This window comes from Mauremys reevesii, linkage group 2, assembly GCF_016161935.1.
Source record: "Mauremys reevesii isolate NIE-2019 linkage group 2, ASM1616193v1, whole genome shotgun sequence".
In the NCBI taxonomy this organism is placed as follows: Eukaryota; Metazoa; Chordata; order Testudines; family Geoemydidae; genus Mauremys; species Mauremys reevesii.
In genome coordinates this window covers 20,214,113-20,240,998 of record NC_052624.1, presented here as the reverse complement: position 1 = coordinate 20,240,998, position 26,886 = coordinate 20,214,113, and the positions used below count along the sequence as shown (strand labels likewise).

Below are 26,886 nucleotides of genomic sequence, written 5' to 3'. Positions count from 1 at the left end.
CAGGCGCCCTTGATCGACCTGACGGATGCTAGTACGCATGGTTACCAGTCCTTTTGCACTGCCCCATGTGCCAATAGGCTGATGATGACGATGGGTATCAGTCTTATTGTACCATCAGCCACCCATGGCGGGGGGGGGGAGCAAGGATGTTGGTGTTGAGTGCTGCACCATCGCGTCTATCTGCAGCATTCAGTAAAGATAGGGTGACATGTAAAACAGTCAAGACAGGATTGTTTTCCCTTTCACCTCTGGGGGTGGGGGGGGAGGGGTGCGTAAATTGCCTAGCTATGCCCTGACCCACCGCGGACACTGTTTTTGACCCTAGAAGCATTTGGAGCTCAGCCAAGAATGCAAATGCTTTTCAGAGACTGCAGGAACTGTGGGATAGCTTGAGTCCTCCAGTCCATGAGGGTCCATTTGATTCTTTGGCTTTCCGTTACGCTTGCCACGCAGCAGTGCGCTGAGTCCCTGCTATGGCATCTGTCTGGAGATATTTAAAAAATGATTTTGAATTTCGTCTTCTGTAACGGAGCGCTGATAGAACAGATTTGCCTGCCCTTACAGCGATCACGTCCGCATCGTCCATGCTGGAGCTCTTTCTTTATTTTGATTTTTAACTGCATCACCACCCATGCTGATCGGAGCTCCACGCTGGGCAAACAGGAAATATTCAAAAGTTCGCAGGGCTTTTCCTGTCTACCTGGCCACTGCATCCGAGTTCAGATTGCTGTCCAGAGCGGTCAGTGGTGCACTCTGGGATACCGCCCGGAGGCCAATACCATCGATCTGCGGCCACACTAACCCCAATCCGATATGTTAATACCGATATTAGTGCTACTCCTCTCGTTAGGGAGGAGTACAGAAACCGGTTTAAAGAGCCCTTTATACCGATATAAAGGGCCTCTTAGTGTGGACGGGTGTGGCGTTAAATCGGTTTTACGCTCCTAAAACCGGTTTAAACGCGTAGTGTAGACCAGGCCTCAGAATGGACAGAAGTCACCCCTGAGCCCGATAAGTTTCTGACTCCATTTTAATATTTATTACTACAGTAATGGGAGAGATTTCCACTCTATAACCAATAAGCTATGAGAAACCCCAGCTAGCAGCATGTATCTGCTAATGGCAGATTTTATACCAGTACCTTGGCATCCCCCCTTCCCTTACACATGACGTTCAAAATGGCGACCAGGAAATGCAAACAGTAAACACCTTTAAAGTAAACTTTTACTGGAAAGTCACAGATTTTTGCGAAGGTTATTCCTGTTTCTTAACAATAATAATGCGTATGTCACTGTAAACATTCAGCAGTCTAACAAGCTGCCTGGAAACAATCAACTGTATAAGGGTGGGGGACGTGGAAATGTGTTCCATTCCCAAATCTAGTCCATTTCAATTAGAGGTAGTCTGTGCAGTCTATAGGGACGAAAACATTTGTCCCAAATACAACTGTGGTTTGAAATTTTGTCCAGAAATGTGCTGGGGTGGCAGGATGGAGGAAGGCTGTGGAGTTCTGCCTGTTTGCGTGCAGTCATAGCAGGCTAGGACACGTGGAAGCTAACACAGCATCCTGTTGATTCCCTCATGAAATCTGAGCCAATCCTGGGTACTGATGGCTGCAAACTTCGCCTGTAGCAGGAACTCCAGATAGGTAGTCACGTTTTGGGGAATGGTGCATTTTCCAAGGCCACCTCGGTAGCTGACCAGCCCATTCCACTCACAGATGTGCTGTTCAGTCACTATACTTTTGAATACTTCTGTTATATAAACTGCAAGTTTCGCACTAGCAGTTTGGAGTAACATCTCCCTTTGCCAGTTGGGCACCACAATAACTTATGTCCTCCAAAACACAAAAGGCCTGAAATGACAGAAAAAGCTTTTGTAGCACAGCCACTGATGGCAGCATTCCCTCCCCAATCCAAGTAGTTTTTCAGTTTTCTAAAATCAAAAAAGCAGCTTTGCATTTTTAACTTATCATCGTGCCTGAAATTCTTTTGCTGCCATTAACCAAGCTGCATCCAGGGGGGCTTCTGTGGTCTGAAGCATCCTTCTCACAATATACTGAAGTTCAGTTTATGTCCTTGAAATTCCACAAGGATTTTTCCTGTGCTCCTGCACGTGAGCTATTTGAGATAACAACCCTCTGTTTCTTGGCCTGTTCCAGGCCCCTTCATCTCTACTGGCTGCAGTACCTCCACATTTGTGGACTGTTAAAAAAACAGTGGTTACTAACCTTCTGTAACTGTTGTTCTTCAAGATGTGTTGCACATGTCCATTCCAAAGTAGGTGAGTGTGTGCCCCAAGCACAGTTGCCAGAAATTTTTCCCTCAATGGTATCCATTGTTTCGGCTCTGGGGCTCTCTGGTGCCATGCGCTCGTAGTGCCAGTATAAAGGGGGCGGCCAACCCCATGTTCCCTCAGTTCCTTTTTTCCGGCCAACTCCAATAGGCAGGGTAGGAGGGCAGTTTTTGGAATGGACATGTGCAACATCTCAAAGAACAACAGTTAAAGGTTAGCAACAGTTTTTTCTTCGAGTGATTGCACATGTCCATTCCAATGTAAGTGACTCCCAAGTAGTTGAATAGGTGGTGGGCTCAGAGTTCACAGAGATGTTGACCGCAACACAGCTCAACCAAATCTGACATCATCCCTGGCCTGCTGGGTGATGGCATAATGAAAAGAGAATGTATGCATCCTAGCTTTGCAAATGTCCTGAATAGGAACCTCTGCCAGAAATGCTGCTGAGGATGCCTGTGCCCTTGTGGAGTGAGCAGTCAGTGGGTGTTCCACTCCCACCTATGCTAATTCATAACATGTGTGGATACATGATATGATCCACGAGAAAATTCTCTGAGCAGACATGGTAAGATCTTTTATCCTGTCTGCTACCGCTACAAATAGCTGGGTGGACTTCCAGAATGGTTTGTTCCTTTCTATGTAGAATGCTAGTGCACATCTAACAGCCAATGAGTGAAGCTTCTGCTCTTTCCTGTTTGCATGCAGCTAAGAGTAGAAAACTGGCAAGGCGGCCACTTTTGGGAGAAATGTGGGGTGAGAATGCAACTGCACCTTATCTTTAAAGAAAACCGTGTATGGCAGTTTCGAAGTGAGGGCACGGATCTTTGAAATCCTCCTAGCAGAAATGATGGCCACTAAGAAGGCCACTTTCCAGGAGAGGTATAGCGAGGAACATGACCCTAGCAGCTTTAATGGTGAGCCCATAAGCTTTGATAAGACCAGACTGAGATCCCAAGGAGGGACAGGCTCTCATACTTGGGTCCCTTAAAGAAACATAGACATCTCGTGTGAGAACATGAACCAGTTATCAACCTGAGGGAGAAAAAGCCAGTATCACTGCCAGGTGAACCTTGAACAACAAGATAACCAAACTCCCCTGTTTCAGGTGTAGTAGGTAGTCCAGAATGAGCTGCAGCGATGACCTTGTCGGCAAGACCTCCATCTGGTCATCCCAGCGGGCAAACCACTTCCACTTAGCGAGGTAAGCGGCCCTGTTAGAGGGTTTCCTATTACCTAACAGAATCTGTCAAGCCTGCTTCGAACAGGCCTGCTCTCCCAGATTCAGCCATGGAGCTTCCAGGCCATGAGGTGGAGGAAGCCAAGGTTTGGGTGGAGCAGATGACTGTGGTCCAGAGAGATTAGGTCTGGGTGCAGAAGGGTCTGGGGGGTCATCACAGAGAGGCCGAGCAGGGTGGCGAACCAATTCTAGGGGAGGGCCATGCCAAGGCTATCAGGATGACCTGCACTCAATCTTATTTGATTTGTAGCAGGATCTTGTGTATGAGCGGAATAGGAAAGAATGCATAGTATAGGTGACCCTTCCATGGAAGTAGGAAGAGATCCATAAGCAACCCCAGGCTGTGGCCCTGGAGGGAGCAGAGCTGATGACACTTCCTGTTGAACTGGGTCACGAACAGGTCTATCTGGGGAGTTCCCCATTTCTGGAAAATGTTCTTTACTAGATCCGGTCCAAGGGACCACTCGTGGTGATCGGAGAAAGACCTGCTGAGGCATTCCGCCCACCCATTCTGCGCTCTTGGCAGGAAGGAGACCTTGAGGTGAATCGAATGAGCTATGGAAAATTCCTACAGCCAAACTGCCTCTAGACGGGCAGGTGGGTATGTGTGGAAGGGAGGAGGACAATGAGCCCCTCCCTGTTTGTTGATATAGAACATGGCCACCGTGTTGTCTGTGAGAACCAAGACATTCTTGCCTACAAGATGAGGTAGGAACGTCCAACATGACAGACGGACTGCCCTGAGCTCCCTGATGTTGATGTACAGAGAGAGCTCTTCATGAGACTAAAGGCCTGGGTCCTCAAGGGCCCCAGGTGAACTCCCCAGCCTAGCACTGATACGTCAGAGACCAGGAAAATCGACAGTTGGGGCCAAGAAAACAGGACACCTGCACAAACTGCCAGCGGATCTAGCCACCAGTCTATGGAGGCAAGAACCAGGGGAGGAATCATGAGAACTGAGTTCAGATGGTGGCGCCAGCCATGTCTGGAGAGGCCTGAGGTGTGGTCTTGCATATTGGACCACACAAATACATGACGCCATGTGGCCCAGCAGCCTTAGGCAAGATCTGACTGTGGCAACTGGGTACCCCTGGAGGGCTATGATTATCTGGAAATGACCTTCTGGGAGGAAGGCCCTGGCCTGGGCAGAGTTGAGCACTTCTCTGATAAACTATCTTCTGCACTGGGATGAAGATGGACTTTTGAACGTTTACTAGCAGGCCTAAGGTTTGGAAAGACTCAATAAGGAGAATGCTGGACTCCATGTTAGCTCTGGACCAACCTCTGACCAGCAAGTCATCCAGATATGGGTAAAGTTGCACCCCATACCTCCTCAGGAAGGCCACCACTACCGCCATGCATTTCATAAATACTTGCAGGGCTGCCGACAGGACGAACGGGAGGACTGCAAATTGGTTGTGCATGTGGTCCACAGCAAATCTGAGGAACCTCCAGTGTCCTCAGAAAATCGTGATATGAAAGTAAGCATCTCTTAATTAGGGGTGGTATACGAGGGCGCCATACCAATCTCACTGGATCCAGGGAGGGAATGATAGAAGCCAATGAGACCATGCAGAACTTTAGCTTCTTGAGGCAGCTGTTGAGTTGGTGCAGGTCTAGAATAGGTCTAAGACCACCCTTGACTTTTGAGATTAGGAAATAATGGGAGAAGAACCCCTGGCCCCTTAGGTTTTGTGGAGCCTCTTCCATGGCACCCACCCCTTAGGAGGCACTGAACCTCCTGGTCTAGGAATTGTTCATGAGGCTCTTGCTACAGATTTCCCCACTTCTACAAGTGAGAATTCCAGTCTGGCCTCTTGCGGGGGCAAGTCCTTGAACTCTGACATGGAGTCCCACGTGTTGAAATCGTATCTGCTCAGGAACACCTGCTGGTTAGCAATCCTGAGCTGCAGACCCCCAGTCAAGTAGACCTTTCTACCAAAAAGGTCCCGCTTTTTTGAGTCCTTCGCTTTGAGAGTCGCCCCTTGCAACCTCTGTCATTCCCATTCACTGGCCACAGCAGCCACCAGGGATCTTGGGTGTGGGAGGATGCATATATAAGAACTCATACCCACGAGCTACTACAAAGTACTTCTTTTCGGTCCCCATGGCTGTGGGGAAGAGAGAATTGGGGATTTGCCACAGGGTCCATGATGGCCTTTTTATTGGATCCATGATGGCCTCGCTGAGAGATAATGCAACTCTGACGGGCCTGTTGTGGTCAGGATGTTGACCAAAGTATGGCAGGAGTCCTTTACCACCTCCACCAGTATGCCCAAATCTTTGGATACTCTTTTCAACAGCTCCTGGTGCATCTTAAGACATCCTGGGAAGGCGATGCGCCCATCCCCAACACAGCTTCATCAGGAGAGAAGAAGGAAGAGGAGGCCAACATCGGCACTCCTCCTCACCTTCTGCACTGGATGGGTCCCGCGGTACCAGCTCCTGGTACTTGGCACTAGCCTCTGTACCAGAGTCTGGATCAGGGACTGTCATTAAGTTAGGAATGCCTTGACTGGGGTCTCTGCATGGAGGGAAAACTGCCCGAAGTTCCAAAATGGCCACTGCATAGGCACCAGCCAGTGGCCAGGGAGCCAAGTACCCAAAGGCATCGCCTGGCTTGGATCCACCACTGGGTAGGGCCAACAGGAGGTATGCTGAGGTTGATTTCTGGCACAGGAGGAGTTCGATTCCACCTCCAACTCCAATGACGAGGAATCTCTGCCCTGCGACCACACTGGAGTGGATCCCACTGGTGCTGGCGATCGGTGCCAAGGAGGGTAGGACCAGGACAGGGCCATCATGGCCGGATTCCCTTTAAATAGCACCATGGGTTTTGGTACTGAACAGTAACTGATGGCCACATGCTCCCTTCTGTCCGCGGACATCAACCCTTGCACTGCTGGTGAGGGTGGCACTAACAGTAAGAAAACGTCCCTGGCTACAGTGAAGGCCTTTGGCGTGGATGGCATTGCAATAGTGCTGGCATCACACTGACCCTCCAGTGCTGACAGATCATCCAGGATTGGAATTACCAGTGCCTGCATCAAGGCCAGAGTCAATGGCACCGACTGTGAGCTTCACCCAAATACTTCAGGCAACTGGACTGCGGGTCACTCAGGGGCATAGCCTTGTTGCAAGAGGCATGGCTCAGTACTGGGAGCAGAGGAAACGCCGCTAAATAGCTAACAACAAAATATGAATAATCTGAAAATTATATACAAACAGCAATACAGTCCACAGAGGACTTGCAAGAGCAAGAGGAAGTTCCAGCAACAGTCACAAGCAGTAAGAAGGAACTGAGGGGACGTGGGGTCGGCTGGCCCCTTTACACCAGTGCTATGAGCGTGCGGCACCTGAAGGCACCAGAGGCAAGCCAACGGACACCACTGAAGGAAAAAATTCCGACAACTGTGCTTGGGGTGTGCACATACCTACATTGGAATGGACATGTGCAATGACTCAAAGAAGAAGGTTTCAGAGTAGCAGCCGTGTTAGTCTGTATCCGCAAAAAAAAACAGGAATACTTGTGGCACCTTAAAGACTAACAAATTTATTTAAGCATGAGCTTTCGTGAGCTACAGCTCACTTCTTCGGATGCATAGAATGGAACACACAGACAGGGGATATTTATACATACAGAGAACATGAAAAGGTGGAAGTATGCAAACCAACAGGCAGAGTCTAATCAATTGAGATGAGCTATCGTTAGCAGGAGGAAAAAAACTTTTTGAAGTGATAATTAAGATGGCCCATAGAAGGTGTGAGGAGAACTTAACATAGGGAAATAGATTCAATTGGTGTAATGACCCAACCATTCCCAGTCTTTGTTTAAGCCACAGTTAATAGTATCTAGTTTGCATATTAATTCAAGTTCAGCAGTTTCTCTTTGGAGTCTGTTTTTGAAGATTTTTTGTTGCAAAATTGCCACCTTCAAGTCTGTCACTGAGTGGTTAGAGAGGTTGAAGTGTTCTCCCACTGGTTTTTGAATGTTATGATTCCTGATGTCAGATTTGTGTCCATTTATTCTTTTGCGTAGAGACTGTCCGGTTTGGCCAATGTACATGGCAGAGGGGCATTGCTGGCACATGATGGCATATATCACGTTGGTAGATGTGCAGGTGTATGAGCCCCTGATGGCGTGTCTGATGTGATTAGGTCCTATGATGGTGTCACTTGAATGGATATGTGGACAGAGCTGGCATCGGAAACCCACTGACCGCTATACTTACTTACATGCCTCCAGCTTCCATCCCGGACACACCACACGATCCATTGTCTACAGCCAAGCTCTAAGATACAACCGTATTTGCTCCAATCCCTCAGACAGAGATAAACACCTACAAGATCTCTATCAAGCATTCTTAAACCTACAATACCCACCTGCTGAAGTGAAAAAACAGATTGACAGAGCCAGAGGAGTACCCAGAAGCCACCTACTACAGGACAGGCCTAAAAAAGAAAATAACAGAACACCACTAGCCATCACCTACAGCCCCCAACTAAAACCTCTCCAGCGCATCATCAAAGATTTACAACCTATCCTTAGAGATGATCCCTCACTCTCACAGATCTTGGGAGACAAGCCAGTCCTCGCTTATAGACAGCCTCCCAACCTGAAGCAAATACTCACCAGCAACCACACACCATACAACATAAACACTAACCCAGGAACCTATCCTTGCAACAAAGCCCGATGCCAGCTCTGTCCACATATCCATTCAAGTGACACCATCATAGGACCTAATCACATCAGACACGCCATCAGGGGCTCATACACCTGCACATCTACCAACGTGATATATGCCATCATGTGCCAGCAATGCCCCTCTGCCATGTACATTGGCCAAACCGGACAGTCTCTACGCAAAAGAATAAATGGACACAGGAATCATAACATTCAAAAACCAGTGGGAGAACACTTCAACCTCTCTAACCACTCAGTGACAGACTTGAAGGTGGCAATTTTGCAACAAAAAATCTTCAAAAACAGACTCCAAAGAGAAACTGCTGAACTTGAATTAATATGCAAACTAGATACTATTAACTGTGGCTTAAACAAAGACTGGGAATGGTTGGGTCATTACACCAATTGAATCTATTTCCCTATGTTAAGTTCTCCTCACACCTTCTATGGGCCATCTTAATTATCACTTCAAACAGTTTTTTTCCTCCTGCTAACAATAGCTCATCTCAATTGATTAGACTCTGCCTGTTGGTATGCATACTTCCACCTTTTCATGTTCTCTGTATGTATAAATATCCCCTGTCTGTGTGTTCCATTCTATGCATCCGAAGAAGTGAGCTGTAGCTCACGAAAGCTCATGTTTAAATAAATTTGTTAGTCTTTAAGGTGCCACAAGTACTCCTGTTTTTTTTCAAAGAAGAAGGAACATTTTGTGATGAACTTATGGTTGAAGTGCTAGAGAGGGCCAACAAGCAGGTGCAATACCAAAGAGAGAGATTTGTGGTTAGAGGAAAGGCCTGCCGAGAGGCAAGAGGAAAGGCTCAGGCTGGCTGCACAGCTTGAGGACAGAGTTTTAGCAGGGGATCAAGCACCTGCTTCACAGATCCTGGAAAAGGAATGGCAGCTAAGATAGGACAGAGCTCAGCAGAAAAAGCTGTCCAAGTGACTCATATCAGTAATGACTGTGAGAGCAGCAACTCCGCCTGCATCACCCACACCACAATCTAAGTCCCGGTGTGCTACCTGTGCTATGGTCCAGAAGCAGCTTGGAAGCCTCAATGGCTGGGTGGCCCCATGAGTGGCTGGGCAGGGCAACCTTGCCCATGCAGCCCTTCATATTGATCCCCTTCCATTGTGAATGCCTCCCACCGTTCCACATGCACAGCAAAGGGGGAAAGAAGGGAAAGGAGAATGGGTGGCCAGAGGACATGCCACAGTAGGGGGTATGCGTCTTGTATGTGGTTTCACTGTTCACACTTGTTCATGTACTTTGTTTTTATTGTTTTTTTCCTGTAAGATTCTGTTGTTACTGATGTTTTGGTGTAGTAATGGCAGCTGGCCTTCCTGGAAATGGGTGAAGGTTGTACTTTTCTAATACATGTTTACAAATAAAGTTTATTTCATCAAGAAAGTTTATTGCTATCACTGCTTCACATCATGTAATCAAAATAATAAAGGTAAACAGATTATCATGAACAATTAGGAATTAGCATGACAATACTATCCCTCAATACAGTCATCTATAGCAATTCAGATTTCAATCACTTTCTTACATCATTCCATACTGTGAATAATTCCCCTCCCCGCATTTCATAAGTTGTCATGTCATTCATTAGTGCATTGCATGGCACTAAAATTTCACACTCCTCCCCACAATCAATGAGTCCCCATACCACTGCCACAAACAAGCAAGTTCATAAAGATACTATTCCTTCTCTTCCATTGGGCCACGCAAGTCCATAATATGGGAGCACAAAACATCCCTTCTGTTGCCGGAGTGCATCCAATTCCATTGAGGGTAGCAATTCAGCGGCCCCTGACTGTCATAGATTCCATTCGGGGGGAAATGGTGCACTTCTGGCTTCAGAAAGATTGTGAAGAGCATAGTAATGTGGACAGTACTGACGACACTGGAATCCAAAAGGGTCTGTAAACATTTCCAATGGGATTTCAACCTGCCAAAAGCATTTTCAACAACAATCCTGCACCTGCTGAGAGTGTAATTAAACCACCTTTTGCCAAGGGCCTCTGAAATCAGTGTAGTTTCACAAGCCAAAGCTCGTAAGGGGGGGAAACTGAACCATCAAACTCATTTGGCATGACAGAGTAGATACCACTTGTCTTTTACCACCAGATCCCCAAGAAAGGGTGAGAGTATATGTGAGGAATGGTACAAGAGATTACCTTTAACATTATATTACTGCTATATTTTTGTGTGTTTTGGAGCATGTGTCTATTTAGTGTGCTAATAAAATTGCTTAAGGCTTTGCCCTCAGTGTGAGGGTCATCTCTGTGCACTTCAAGGTTCCCAACCAGATATTGAACTTGATAACCTGAATTCTGTTGTGCCTGATTCTGGGACTAGACCTCATCAGCCCCAGCTCTTTAAATTAATATTAACTGGAAAATATTAATAGAATCAGTAACCACTTAAAGAATCAGGCAACACAGCACAGTTTGGAAACTCCATTCTCTGAAAAGCAGCGATTACTTCAGGAATATTTTATGCCCCTCACTTTGGGTCAAACCATGTAACTGATTGCCTCAGAAACCTCCACCACCACTTTACCCACAGTTGACTTTCCAACACCAAAGCGGTTGGCAATGGACCTATAGCAGCTTCCAGACGGCTACAGCAACCTGCTTCTGGCCCAGGAAGGGTATCCTCATGTATGTGTCTTTATGCTGGAGAGTTGGGGTTAGCTGCTCATAAAGCTCAAGAAACATAGCTGTATTCATGTGAAAGTTCTCACCCACTGCTGGTCATCCGAGGTCTGCATGACCATGCGATCCCACCAGTCTGTGCTTGTGGGCTCTGGTCCAGAAGCACCTGTCGACATAGGGGGCATCAGCAGCTATACCAAGCATTAGTGAACAGAATCAGCCTATTCAAGTCTGCCATTCCTGGGTACTCCTCCACCTCCATCATAAACTGTGGCAGGGTCAGAAAATGCTGCCGAAATGTCCACCTGTTTCTTACAGAAGGTCTGCCCATTTCCTGACACAGGAGTGAAAACGCAAGCAATAGAAGTTCTTCAGAAGGTGCCTCTTTCATGTTGCTGGCTCCAGTAGCTGGGAATGCACTAATCAAAATGACTGCTCAGCAGGCTGTGTTGGCGGGCTGTTCAAACTTCCTGTAATGTGCAGTATGGAGAGTCACGTTTTCCCACAGCACACCACAAAGGGCTGGAGAGTGGCCACATTTTGGTGGGGACGAAGGAGTCTGGGATATGGTTGCTTTGACTAGGGTCTGTGTGCTGCAGTACGGATGCCAGAGCCCCAGGTTCAGGCCTGGGTTAGAAAATTCCTAATCTAGTGTTAACAATCAGTGTAGATGCTCAAACCCTGTGTTCTCTAACCCAGGATCAGCTGACTTGAGTCCCACTAACCCTGGGCTTATATTACAGTGTAGACATACCCACAGAGAGCCAGGAGCAATCTGGGCCGATTGCCAAATATATCCTGATGCTGGAGTCTTCCTCTCCTTCAAGTGCATGAATTCAGGAGGGGAATATCTCAAGGTCTCAGTACGGAGGTATATGAAGTTAGGTATATGAGGCGAGGCTGTCTTGGAACCTCCTCCCTTGGTCTCTCACATGGAAGCTCTGCCTTGTCCAATGAGCCAGAGCTCAATATCACCAACATGAAGCACTCGTGACCCAAATGCCTAGAGCTGCATACACTGGCAGAACCTAGGCTTCAGTGGTGATGTTTTCTCTATGTGAAGTAGCTTGCTGGGCTTGCCGAAGGCATGGGAAAAACTGAGTTTGTGCCAACTCAGGCAGTGCTAATACTAAGCCCTGGCACTTGATATTCTTGGCCAACTTGAGCTTCTGTTTCGAAAGCTTACTCACTCTGAAGCACTTCAAACAGTCCTTTTGTTAGATTTACATGAGTTTCCCTGGCAGTGGGGGCCCTCAAGAGGTTTGAAATGCCCCTCTCCTTTCTCAGGACCCAGGTTAACACCTGAAGGCATATCTGGCACCTCCTGTACAACATGGATGACTCTTGAAGCAGACAACTCAACAGAAATGACAGTCTGTATTCCACAATGTTAAGTTGAGGTCATAACTCCCTCCGACAGAATTTCCCAAACCCAGAACTGCAGAGATGTGATTCTTATTCCCTCAGGCTGCATAACACGTAATGCCCTCATTCTCCTACATGAACTTGGGGAAGAAAGAAATCCCAAGGGTTTGAGATATTTAAGCTCGCAGGAGCAGACACAAGCAGCAGCCTCAGCAGGAACTATTGGACACTCATAGTATCATTAGAGTGCTTTCCAGTTTTTACTCTGTATAGTCTCTCTTCTGTGCTAATAGGCTGAAGTGAAGAGACTGTGATGCAGAGGGCAGAAGCTAACAGCCATGCTCCACCTCCCCTGAATCTCCTCTGTCCTCTTTTCCTGCCCGATCTTCCCAAATTCCCTCCAGTTAAGGACCCTATCTTCCATTACTTTCTCAAATCTTCACTTAAGCAAAATTATTGACCTAGTGAACATTTTGCCTGAGTGCAGCAGGATAAAATCCTAAAAGAAGTGGAGTGAAAATACAAAGGTTTGAAAATCAGCTGATTATGCAGTGAAGTTTCTCCCTCATATTTACATATTATGGCAAATAAAACTCATCTGTTATATTTATATATTAATGGGTAGCCTTTTAAAACATGAATTTCCCATCATATAACATAAGAGTACAATGAGATGCTTTTATGTATTATACAATAGTCTGATTTTATATTTTACATATTATGTATACACACACCAAGCCTAATCATTTCTTCACTCTCTCATCGTTGATATAAGAATGGCAGCAGAAGGCTTAAGGGAAGCTTCTTCTTCCATCCCAGAAGAAAAGTTAAAACTATATGTATTTAAAAAAATATAAAGCTAGTCTAACTCTACATCACAGTCAGTCACATTTTAAATAAGCGAGGGTACTGAGAGCAAATTACAACTTAAACACTACATTGCTATTAGGAACCATTATGGTTAGCTTGAACTATTCAACTGAATTTTAAAAACCTATATTTCCTTATAACCACCACCTATGAGAGACAAATTGAGATTGCTCTAGTTCCTAAGGCAAAAGTGTTATGGACACAGTATCTTACCATCCAAAGTAGACTGCAGTGGTCCTATTCTTCCCATTCTTCTGACTCTCCAAACATGTCTGGCTGATGGCACATAAAGCTGTGTAACCTAATAAGTTAATAAACCTTGTAGTTAAGCATTTCCTATTAAAGATGCAACTAAATACATGCTTAAATAGTACATTGATGAGTCCAAGCAGTTGTGTTTGAAAATCTAAATAGTTATTAAAATAATATTCAACTAAAACTAGAGTAAATGCAATGTTAAGATAGAGAAATCAAGAACTCAAAAATCAGGACGTGACTAGGTGAAAGGTAAGCCTTAACTCTGCCTCCTTGTGGTTATAACGTAAAATATGGTTGTAAACCACTGGTGAAATACAATATACAGTATAATTCACACTACCGATTACTGTATATTACATAAAGTAAGTTACAGCACTAAACACACATTCTTCAGATATAGTTTGGTTTTTTAAGTGTCAAATGAAAACTCATTCTTTTCAGCATTTCTGTGAGATATCCAGGCACAAGATCTTAACAAGCATGAAGAACTGGACCATTCCAGAAATTTAGATTATCTCAAACTTTGGGAAGTCTTAAGTGTGTACATCACATAAAATAAACAGGTTTTTTTTTTTTTTTAATTATTGTGCATGAGCAACACTACCAGCTGCTAAGAGCTATACAGTTAAAACTGCTGGACCAGTTTACTTCAAACTTGGCTTGTTTCTTAGATCCAAGCCTTCAACTGTTCCAGTTATGCTTGTGCAAATTTTCTCACGGGCATATTAGTATTCCATCTCTAACACACACACACTCTCCCTCTCTCTCTCTTCAGAAACAACAGACATGATTTTGCTCAAACTTTAAAGGAAATAAAGTCTCTTTTTTCACACAACGAACAGTCAACCTGTGGAACTCCTTGTCAGATGTTGTTGTACAGGGAAGACTATAACAGGGTTCAAAAAAGAACAAGATAAGTTCATGAAGAATAGGTCCATCAATGGCTATTAGCCAGGATGGGCAGGGATGGTGTCCCTAGTCTCTGTTTACCAGAAGCTGGGAATGGACAACAGGGGATGGATCACTTGACGATTGCCTGTTCTATTCGTTTCCTCTGGGGCACGTGGCATTGTCCACTGTCAGAAGACCAGACACTGGGCTAAATGGACCTTTGGTCTGACCCAGTATGGCTGTTCTTATGTTCTCTTCTAGGGTGAGATCAAGCATGAACATTTTTATTTCAAAAGCAAAGCTTGACTGCTTCCGCTACAATTCAGAGAAATCCTCTTTCAATGAAGTAATTCTTGCCATAATGTATATTCCTTACAGTGAGAAGAGGCTCACTATAACCCAAATTGTAATTTGCCCACTGTAATGTATCGAGACAATTTGGGACTTGCATTCTCCTTTCACTATAAATAGAACAATACTACATCCAGGATCACTATAAGTAGGTTCCACTTTACAAATTGGTAATAAGACTACATGTAATGTCTGATTAGTTGCAAGACTAACTAGAGATGTTTAAGAGAACAGCAATATATGTCTAGATTTTAAACTAAGTTAATTCCTGTGCAATATCGATGCCACACTCCAAAAGTAATTCTTATACCTCACAGCAAATATCTGACTATGTATTAAAACATCATATACTTTAGTCTTGCACTAGCTGTTACTAGTGCACACTTTCCCAAGAAAACCTGATTCCCTGTATTTGGGAGTTTAAATATACTTGATAAAATACAGACTAGATGGGAAAACTCAAGGTAAATATCTAAAATGTTGTGTGAAGAAACATTATTGTTACCTTATCGGCTTTAATGTTTTCTTGTTCTGACAGCCAGTGATTTGGTGGACAGAAATTTCTTCTTGTGTCTCTAGATTTCAACATTTTCACTAAATTAGTGATGACCTAGATGACACAAACAGTTCTATTAAATATAAACTAGTTCACTAAATGAAGCCATGCAAAGAAAAGGCAATTCTTCAAAGCAAATTTCTAAAGAAATCATGTAATAGTGTGTCAGGTTAAGTTATTTCACCCCCTAAATATCACTACATTGTTCTCATTGCTAAATACTTTAGAAGATGTGATTAAGCAATTGAGATCTGGCCATAAATCACCACTAGAATTAGTTTACTGAAAAGTGCTTCCCCTTCTGCAGATCACAGGAATATCTTTAACGTATAAAAAAAGTGATATGCTAACTCAGAAAAGCTAAAAGTAATCACATCAGCACAAAATAATTTCCTTCCGTAGGATCATTTATTAAAAATAAGAGCTAATTCTAAGTATTTATACTGTGCGTATCAAGTTACCTGAGCCTTGTATAAGATTTTTAAACATTTTTACATTAAGCATATCATACCACCTCAGTCCCATATCCTAATACTGAGTATACATCTCAGGCTGCCAGCTCCAATTTTAGATTAGAAAAATTGTTTTTTTAAGAACATTCCCCACTTCTTCTTCTTCTCTCCCCAGCACCAAACACATTTTTCACAAACACCAGATACTGACCTAATGTAAAAAAATAAAATCAATTATATTTAGTCTTGAAATTGTATAACTCCAATCGTCTCACCAAAATATTATTTTATATATTCATACATAGCTGACAAAAATTAAGCAATTTAAAATAAAAGAAGTAAGGCCATTTCAATATCAGATGGTCCAAGAGAATGAGAGTACAGGTAAACACAAAAATCTGACATTTTTATATATTTATATAACAAAATGAGGAAGCTGGGGAAAACACTTATCCTGGGCATCAGGCACCTCTGACAATTAAAAAAAATACAACGGACACATCAGCAGCTCCCCAAAAGCAGAAAATAACCACTCAGAAATATCAAATCAAACAGTACCTTTACAATACCCTTTTGCACCCACAAATATCACCCCTGATCACACCCCTCCTGCTCTCAAATCTAGGTACAAATATTTGAAATGACTTAGTAACCCTACACAAATATATGTTAAACAAATGGAAGGATGCATTTTTACAGGAGAACTAGCCTAAAGCAAGTTACCAAAGCTACCACAAGTAGGAATCCACTTTGCCACTTAAAATTATAGCACTTGAAAAACGAGTAGAAGAAATGCACAGACAGTGCTTTCAAGCTATTTCTTGCTTAAACACAGTCTTAATGGGCAGGTGTCAAAAGCAACAAAGAACTTAATGGACCTTCCCAAGAGCTTTGTCTCTAGATACTAAACAAAGGACCTTTTAATATCCAGTTTGTAAAGGAAGGTCCCGCAGGTTGGAATAAGACTGAAAGAAAATGCTTTAGGAGAACTGTTTGATTACACAGGAATTCTTTCATCACCTTCCCCTTGTAAAATTCAATGCAGCCTAGATCAGTCATTAAAGTTCTGAGATTCCATTAGCTGCCCCCCACCCCCCGTTACAAAATCTAGAAAGAAATCTTCCATGTGAAGTAAAAGGATGTGTTAATAAAAAAAATTTTTTAAACAGTTTAAAGAAGACTGCATTAAATTAGCTGGGACTGGAGTTACCCCAACAAAATGTATTGGATTCTTAAAAATGAAAAGCACAATAAACAAAAATGTTTAAATTTCAATGTCCTTTAAATTTGTTTATATTTTTAAAAAACTACATAAAAATGGGAGTTTCCTTCTAATAATGTACCAGACGCAAGCATCAGTGCAAGTTAAACTTCAGGAAACGTAGTTTTTGATTCTACTGTTTTAGAATGGCCAACTCAGAACTTAGTAAAATATAATCAACTACTTAAGTGTTTGAAAAACTCCTGATTCCACAGAAAGGCTTAGAATTCTAAATGCATCAAATCATATTTTGACAGATATTTCTATTTCAATATTCATATCATAAGAAGAGAGGTATTCTACTGAAAAGGAAAGAGGTCAGATGGTTCCATGTGTCAGATCTTGTCACTTCTCATGCCCCAGTTATGCTCATGCTTAACTTTACTATGAGTAATCCCATTCATTTAAATTGAAACTACTCACATGCTTATAGTTAAGCATATCTGCATTTGCAGGATTAGGATTTAAGTGTATATCAGTATTAAATATTGCATACATGTGCTTTCCATAAACATTAATGGAGGGGGAACATGGAACACATGCAAAACAAGAGAAATCCAGAGCATAGCTCATAGAAAAGACTATACCCTATTTTCTTAGCTGTGTAGCCATGGCATTAGGAACCAGTAATCTTTTCCCATTTTTATATGGTTCAGAAAAATGAAAGGAAAAGCAAATAAATATTTTCTCAATAATCACAGAATCATAGAATTATAGGACTTGAGATGTCTTCTAGTCCAGTCCCCTCCACTGAAGGTGGGACTAAATATTATCTAGACCAGTGGCTCTCAAACTTTCCAGACTACGTACCCTTTCAGAAAACTAAGTGAATGTACCCTCTCTCAAAACTGAGTGATTAGGCAAAAAAATGGCAAATGAAATTTAATGTGGATAAATGTAAAGTAATGCACACTGTAAAAAATAATCCCAACTATACATACAATATGATGGGGGCTAATTTAGCTACAACGCATCAGGAAAAAAAGATCTTGGAGTCATCATGGATAGTTCTCTGAAGACGTCCACGCAGTGTGCAGAGACGGTAAAAAAGGCAAACAGGATGTTAGGAATCATTAAAAAGGGGATAGAGAATAAGATGGACAATATATTATTGCCCTTATATAAATCGATGGTACGCCCACATCTTGAATACTGCGTACAGATGTGGTCTCCTCATCTCAAAAAGGATATACTGGCAATAGAAAAGGTTCAGAAAAAGGCACCTAAAATGATTAGGGGTTTGGAACAGGTCCAATATGAGGAGAGATTAAAGAGGCTAGGACTTTTCAGCTTGGAAAAGAGGAGACTAAGAGGGGATATGATAGAGGTGCATAAAATCATGAGTGATGTGGAGAAAGTAGATAAGGAAAAGTTATTTACTTATTCCCATAATACAAGAACTAGGGGCCACCAAATGAAATTAATGGGCAGCAGGTTTAAAACAAATAAAAGGAAGTTCTTCTTCACACAGTGCACAGTCAATTTGTGGAGCTCCTTGCCTGAGGAGGTTATGAAGGCTAGGACTATAACAGCGTTTAAAAGAGAACTGCATAAATTCATGAAGGTTAAGTCTGTTAATGGCTATTAGCCAGGATGGGTAAGGAATGGTGTCCCTAGCCTCTGTCAGAGGGTGGGGATGGATGGCAGGAGAGAGATCACTTGATCATTACCTGTTAGGTTCACTCCCTCTGGGGCACCTGGCATTGGCCACTCTTGGTAGACAGGATACTGGGCTAGATGGACCATTGGTCTGACCCAGTATGGCCGTTCTTATGTTCAGGACTTTGATTTGTCTTGTGTACCCCCAAGTTTCACCTTACTTAAAAACTATTTGCTTTATAAAATCAGACATAAAAACACAAAAGTGTCAACACATTACTGAAAAATTGCTTCCTTTCTCATTTTTGCCATATAATTATAAAATAAATCAATTGAAATTATATATATATATATAGAGAGAGAGAGAGAGAGAGAACTTTCATTTCAGTGTATAGTAGATAGAGCAGTCATTGTAAGAAATGCATTTTAGTTTGTTCTGACTTCGCTAGTGCTTTTTATGTAGCCTGTTGTAAAACTAGAGAAATATCTAGATGAGTTTATGTACTCCCTTAGAAGACCTCTTCGTACACGCAGGGATGCGTGTACGCCTGGTTGAGAACCACTGATCTAGACCATCCCTGACAGGTGTTTGTCTAACCTGCTCTTAAAAATCTTCAATGATGGAGATTCCACAACCCCCCTAGGTAATTTATTCCAGTGCTTATCTACCTTGACAGTTAGCAAGTTTTCCTAATACTTAACCTAAATTGCCCTTGCTTGAAAACTTATGTCCCCCCTCAGTCGTCTCTTCTCCAGACTAAACAAAACACAATTTTTTCAATCTTCCCTCATAGGTCATGTTTTCTAGACCTTTAATCATCATGGTTCCTCTCTGGACTCTCTCCAATTCATCTACATCTTTCCTGAAATCTGGTGCCCAGACTGGACACAATACTCCAGTTGAGGCATAAGCAGCGCAGAGTAAAGCGGAAGAATTATTTCTCATGTGTTGCTTACAACACTCCTCCTAATACATCCCAGAATGATGTTTGCTTTTTGGCAACAGTGTTACACTGTTGACTCATATTTAGCTTGTGATCCACCTTGACCCCCAGATCCCTTTCTGCAGTACTCCTTGCCACTCATTTCCCATTTATATGTGCGCAAATGATTGTTCCTTTTGCACTTGTCCTTATTGAATTTCATCCTATTTACTTGATCTGGACAAACTGAAGAAATGGTCTCATTTTGAATTTTTATCCTATTCTCCAAAGCAGTTGTAGCCCCTCCCATTTTGGTATTAGCCGCAAACTTTATTAGTTTACTTTGTGCCATTATCTAAATAATTGATGAAGATATTGAACAGAACTGGACCGAGAACTGATCCCCGATGGACGCACCCCGCCCCCTTGATATGCCCTTCCAGCTTGACTGTGAACCACTGATGATTACTCTCTGGGAACAGTTTTCCAACCAGTTATGCACCCACAGGATAATAGCTCCATCTAGGTTATATTTCATAGGTTTTTTTTTATTAGAAAGTCCTGCAAGACAGTATCAAAAGCCTTACTAAAGTCAAGATACACCACATCTACCGCTTCCCTCCATCCATAGGGCTTGTTACCTTGTCAAAGAAAGCTATTAGGTTGGTTTGACAGGATTTATTCTTGACAAATCCATGCTGTTACTTATCACCTTATCTTCTAGGTGTTTGCAAACTGATTGCTTAATTATTTGCTCCGTTATCTTTCTGTGTACTGAAGTTAAGCTGACTGGTCTAATTCCCGGGGTTGCCCTTATTCCCCTTTTTATAGATTGGTAGTCTGTTTGCCCTTTTCCAATGCTCTGGAATCGCTCCTGTCTTCCACTACTTTCTGAAGATAATTACTAATGGCTCAGATATCTCCTCAGTCAGTTCCTTGAGTATTTTAAGACATATTTACACTCATCTAGCGCAACAGTCTATTATTTGATAAGCTATTCCAATTTCTAACTTCAGCAAAGTATTTTTACTTTTTTTTTTTTTTTTTTTGGTTGGGAAACATACTGCTCCCTTTTCTTTACTGTAAATCAGTGCAAAGCAAGTGTCAAGTCTGGATGGTCTCCTTTGGAAAAGACCTAGTGCCATACATTGAAATCTTGCCAAAACAAGGTGAATTTCAGCCTTGACTGTTAAATTTTATCAATAAATTAGTCATGTGATTGAAAAGTAAACAAGTGCTGTTTTGTTATTAACCACATTTCTGATCAGAACTAGAGACCAAGATATCTAAGATTTACATTTATAATTTGCTTAATAGACAAAACACAAACTGCTGAGAATAGTATAGGTAAACTGAAAAGTAAATAAGTTCAGATAATTTTTCTGGAGTCTAGTAGCTGTCTGGAAAAGAGTAATTTTTTTGTACTGTATACACAACTATCATCTTGTATCAGAAGACACGAATTCAATAGCTGCTTGAAAGAAAACAAAATGTTAAGCCAATTTTATCATAACTTCAAGTGAAGGAGCATGATAAAATAGGATAAACTAAAAGGCACAAATAGAGGAAGACATGATATAAACCACATACATAAAAATATGCAACATGCTGTCATTCCCAGTAAAATAGAAATACTGGCATCTCAATTTGTGACCTTTAAATTGAAAGTTTATTTGGTAATTTAAAGACAAGTAATTAAATTAAATTGTGCAAACATATATTAGATCAATCTGCCCAAATTATAAATTCAGTGATGCATTAGGACTGTATTCAATGCAATCAAAACATTATCAGTTACTCTCACTGCTACTAATGCTCATGCTCATAAGTGAAATGTGTTGTAAAATTAGGCAGAATGGGCTGGATAGAGGCTATCATAGACTTGTAGAATGAATAAGCATTCCTTAATTAGCCCATCAGGTTAAGTGCAAGCATTAATGGGCCTTTCCTAAAGTCTAGCATGACATCTTTCTCCAAACATGGCCAAGAAGAAAGTTCCATTAGCAATATTAATACAAGCTTAGTTGATCATTTTCATTCAATTAACTTCTTTCAATTAAATAGATAGCTTGACAAAAGCAGTGATAAAAGACCTGAAGGGACAGCTGATGACTCGAACTGAACATTAGTGTGCGAGAGGTCACCAGTATTAAACGGACTGTAAATCTAGCATTCAATTTGGAAAATGCATTTCTTCTGCTCCCACTCCTTTAATGAGCAATTTTAGCTGACTAGATGTGTTTGCTGCAGAAATTTCATGGCAAGTCAAGTACTCTTTTTTTCCCCCCCCCAACAGTTATATTCTTCGTTTTTTTCCTGCCAACATACTCAGCTTTCCTTAAGTTATACCTTCGGTTTCCATGGGTAAAACTGGGTAGGAACATATTGGTAGTTATTTAAGAATAACATACATTTAGGTATCAGAGGGGTAGCCGTGTTAGTCTGGATCTGTAAAAAGCAACAAGGAGTCCTGTGGCACCTTATAGACTAACAGATGTATTGGAGCATAAGCTTTTGTGGGTGAATATCCACTTAGTCGGACACATACATTTAGGGTATGTTTATTGTGCAATAAAACACCTGCGGCACAGCCGCAGATGGCCCAGGTCTACTGGCTTTGGCTTGTAGGAACTGGGGTTCTGCGGCTAAAAACTAGTGTAGACATTCAGGCTCAGGATGGGAGGGTCCAATCCAAGAGTGAACACTCACACTGTGATTTTTAGTCGCGTAGCATGAGCCCCACAAACCCAAGTCAATTGACCTGGGCTCTGAGATTCAGTGCTACGGGTTTTTTATTGCAGTACAGATGTACTCTAAGTCTACTTCACTGGACTGATTCACCAATGTATTATAGCAGTTTTCCACTACTGGTCTCGATGCAGTTGTGAAATGGTGTAACAGCAGTGAATATCAATCTCATGAGTCTGCAGGTCAGCAAGGCACTTACTCATAGAATCACAGGACTGAAAGGGACCTCGAGAGGTCTTCTAGTCCAGTCCCCTGAATTCATAGCTGGACTAATTATTATCTAGACCATTCCCTGGAAGGTTTATGTCTAATGTGCTCTTAAAAATCTCCAATGATGGAAATTCCATAACCTCCCTAGGCAATTTATTCCAGTGCTCAACTACCCTGACAGTCACAACGTTTTTCCTAATGTCCAACCTAAACTGCCCTTGCTGCAATTTAAGACCATCGCTTCTTGTCCTATCCACAGTGGCTATGGAGAACAATTTTTCTCCCTCTTCCTTGTAACGACCTCTTATGTACTTGAAAATTGTTATGTCCCCTCTCAGTCTTCTCTTCTCCAGTCTAAACAAAGCCAATTTTTTCCATCTTCCCTCATGCAGTCATTTTCCATTTTGTGTGTGCGCAAACTCTAGTTGAGGCCTAATCAGCGCAAAGTAGAGCAGAAAAATTACTTCTTGTGTCTTGCTTACAACACTCCTGTTAATACATCCCAGAATGATGTGTGCTTTTTTTTTTGCAATGTTACATTGACGACTCATATTTAGCTTATGATCCACTATGATCCCTAGATCCCTTTCCGCAGTACTCCTTCCTAGGCAGTCATTTCCCATTTGTATGTGTGCAAACTGAGGGTGGAGATAGATGGCAGGAGAGCGATCACTTGATCATTACCTGTTAGGTTCACTCCCTCTGGGGCACCTGGCATTGGCCACTCTCAGTAGACAAGATACTGGGCTGGATGGACCTTTGGTCTGACCCAATATGGCCGTTCTTATGTTCTTATTGTTCCTTCCTAACTCTTAACATTAAGCATGTGAGCAGGTCCACTGATGTTAATGAAACTTCTCACATGCTTAAAATTAGTCACGTCTTGCTGAATTGGGCCTCAATTAATACTCATATTCTATACCAACTCCTGCATAAGTCAATTAAAATATGAAACAAACTCATGTCAAAAAAAAAAAGCTACAATTATTTAATTTACAGTCACCAAAATGACACTGTTATTCTGTATACTCTTAAATGCAGAATTTACATTAAAGCAAATGTTATTTCCAAATTCCACGTTTCCTAAAGATAACCTCTGAGATAGAAGTAGAATTGTGAAACAAACTGCAGCCAAATACTGTTATGGTAAATGTCAATATAAGAAGGTCTAAAAGTCTTGTTTAATCTGTAACTGAAAAATGACATCCTGTACCTTAAACAGCTGAATCCATCGTTTTTGTTCCGTTTGTATACATTGCTGCATTTCTGTATTTGTTGTAACTCCAACACTTCTAAATGCTGCAATATATTCCTCACGAACTTCTGGCTTTGTTTCTGGGTAAGCCAACTTGATGATTCCTAAACATGCATCTCGAAGGCAGTGTGATAATATTACCAGCTCGTCTAGTGTAAAAGGCATCATTGATGATTGTCTTTGACCTACAATTACATAAACAATAAGGTTACATTTCTAAAATAACATTTCTAATCAATTTTTTCTATATTTATATAATTATTCTTTTACTCTGTAGTGCAAAAACAATAGTCACACAATAGAGAAAGGAGACGCACGAAGGAAACAAAAGCTACAAAACATAAGAAGTTGGCAAAAATTAATGAATCTAGAAGTCATTTTATTATTACAATAGTACTGGCTTAAAATTACAATGAAATGGATATTAACATGCGCACTTAATTTTTGTACTACATACTTATTGTTCAGCTAACAGCCTACAGACCCAATCTTCATGGTCCTTACTTTACTCCTGGAGGAATTCTGCACCAAAAAATTAAAAATTCTGCACACAATATTTTCAAATGCTGCAAAATTCTGCATATTTTCTTTTTCAAAATAACACAAGATAATCACACCAGTTTCAATGATTTTTGGTCATTTTATTTCAAAATACCTGTCAGCAAGTATGTCTGTAACAATACAGACAAAAAAGTTTCAGGAAATGTTTTTTGACAAATAGATTCCTTACTAGGCATATTAGTACAGAACTCTGAGTAATAAATTCACAAACTACAAAACCATATTTCCCGCTCCCCTCAAAAGCAGTGCAAAGGCTTGGGAGAGTCAGAGGTAACAGAGAAGCTGAGGGAGAGAGAAGTAAGTTGCTAAGAAGGAGCCTGGGTGTGAACTTGGAGGGTTGTTGGGTATGGGTGAGAAAAGTATGGAACAGGTTTTTTTCAGGGGTGGGGAGGGATTGTTAGGGAACTTCCCCCATGCAGACGCCGGCTGACCCCTAGCCTCTCCCATGCAGGTCAGGCACATCTGCCCCTGTCCCCATGTGTTCCTGCAACCTCATGTGTCCTTGAACCCCCTGTCCACGTGTCCCTCCACCCCCACTCAGACACCCACTCCTCCTATCCCAATGTGGCCCTGTAGCCCCTGTTCCTATGTGGATCTGTACCCTCTCCTCCCTCCCCATGCATGTCTATGCCCCCACCAGGCCAGTCCCCTGTCCTGTGTGTCTATACCCCCTCCCCCTGTGCCTTTGTGCCCCCACTCAGCCACCCTCTGTCCCTCTATGTAGCTCTGCACCCCTCCCCCATCACCATGTGGCCCTGAACCTCCCTCCTCACTGTGGCCCTGTGCCAGCACTCTCATTCAGCTCCTGCCCCAGTCTGTCCTCCCCCAGTAGCCCTTATGAGCCTCCATCTGTTCCCCCCCCCCCACAGCAGTCGGTCTCCCCATAGCCCATCACCTGACATGGCCTGACAGGTGCTGCGAAAACGGCAGGCTCTTTCTTTTCCCTAGCTGGCTGGGAACTGCTGCTGTGTTCTAGCACCACAGAGCCCTCTGGTGGGAAAAACGCATAACTGCAAGAGTTATTTTCTGATGGGATCAAGTATCAGAGGGGTAGCCGTGTTAGTCTGGATCTGTAAGAGCAACAAAGAATCCTGTGGCACCTTATAGACTAACAGACGTTTTGCAGCATGAGCTTTAGTGGGTGAATACCCACTTCTTCGGATGCAAGACATCTTGCATCCGAAGAAGTGGGTATTCACCCACGAAAGCTCATGCTGCAAAACGTCTGTTAGTCTATAAGGTGCCACAGGATTCTTTGTTGCTCTTTCTGATGGGAGCTGCTGCTGTTCTTGCACAACCATGCCCTCTGGTAGGCAAAAGGCGGAACTGGAGCAACGTTTTAGCAGAAGCTTTTTTCTGCTCAAAAAATTAAAAATATGCACGTGTGTAGTAGCACAGAATTCCCCCGGGAGTAACTCACACAACTCCTACTGAAATCAACAGTAATTTCAAGAGAGTACGGTCTGTCAGATCAGATTCTAGAGAATGCTTGAAGCTCTTACCTTCTATAGGGTCACCAAAGAATTCATTATCATGTATAGAAATAAGTGAATGACTAAACAAAGAACTAAAAAGGTAGAAGAGTGGAATGATCCGACTGGAATCTTCTAAAGACATTGGAGATCCCCTTGATATTACTTGAAGCAGTGGGACCATAGACCTTAAAATATAAAAATTAAAATACAAAATCAATTAAATGTTTCCTTTTTAAAATGCTTTAAGCTTCATCAACATAGTCAAAATATTATTGACTAGTTCTATAACATTTGCAGTGTTCTAGCCATGTTGGTCCCAGGATATTCAAAAGACAAGGATGGTGAAGTAATATCTTTTATTGGACCAAATTCTGTTGGTGACAGAGACAAGCTTTTGAGCTTAGAGAGAGCTTTTCTTCAGGTATGGGAAAGGTACTCAGTGTCACAGCTAAGGGCAGGTCTACACTTAAAACACTGCAGCGTCACAGCCACTGTACAGCTTCAGTGAAGACACTACTAATCCGACGGGAGAGCTTCTCCTGTTGGCATCTTTAATCCACCTCAGCAAGAGGCAATAGCTACATCGAAAGGAGAAGTACTCCTGTTGACATAGTGCTGTCTACAACAGCAGGTGTTACGTTGGTCTAACTGCATGATTCAGGGGTGTGGATTTTTCACACCCTGAGAGACATAGTTATACCAATGTGAGTTTGTAGTGTAGACCTGGCCTCTATACATGGTGGAAAAGATTGTTTAGCATAAGGAGTCAACGTGTCAGAGACTATTCAAGGTGAAGTGGGCACTTAACACCTCTGTAGTTCTAAAACAAAAGAGGGATAGTGGTTAATAGACTGTTGTAATGAGCCATAAATCCAGTGTCTTGATTGAGTCCATGATTTTTTGTCTGACAAAGTTATGAATTTAAGCTTCCAGGTTTACCTTTTGCAGGTGTTGTGAGGACGAGGACTGGGAGGGGTCAGGTATGGAATGATAATTTTGTGAAGAGTTTGCCCATGAGTAATATGGTGTTTTGGGGTTTTTTTTAAAAAATCATTTTGCTGTGAGTTCATTTGAGAGCATAGTGATTCACCCACAAAATCGGTACCGGGGCATTTAGTGCACTGGATGAGGTACACAAGCTAATAAAGCATAGTCTTAGTTTAACATCTTATATGCCCTCTGTTGGGAACTATATCTTGCTTAAGGAAGATGGAATGATTATTTATAG

General features: G+C 42.4%; 1 protein-coding gene across 3 annotated transcripts in view; it reads right to left on the bottom strand.

Moving 5' to 3' along the window:
* The window catches only part of UBE3C (ubiquitin protein ligase E3C), a 179,208-nt gene that overhangs the window by 74,313 nt on the left and 78,009 nt on the right, over nt 1-26,886 (bottom strand). For all 3 annotated transcript variants that reach the window (XM_039524161.1, XM_039524160.1, XM_039524159.1), the window contains exons 12-15: nt 25,686-25,843; nt 23,581-23,807; nt 15,124-15,228; nt 13,332-13,419 (exon numbers count right to left, since the gene is read on the bottom strand). In XM_039524161.1, the coding sequence (XP_039380095.1) occupies nt 13,332-13,419; nt 15,124-15,228; nt 23,581-23,807; nt 25,686-25,843 (578 nt within the window). The remainder of the gene's footprint in view (nt 1-13,331; nt 13,420-15,123; nt 15,229-23,580; nt 23,808-25,685; nt 25,844-26,886) is intronic.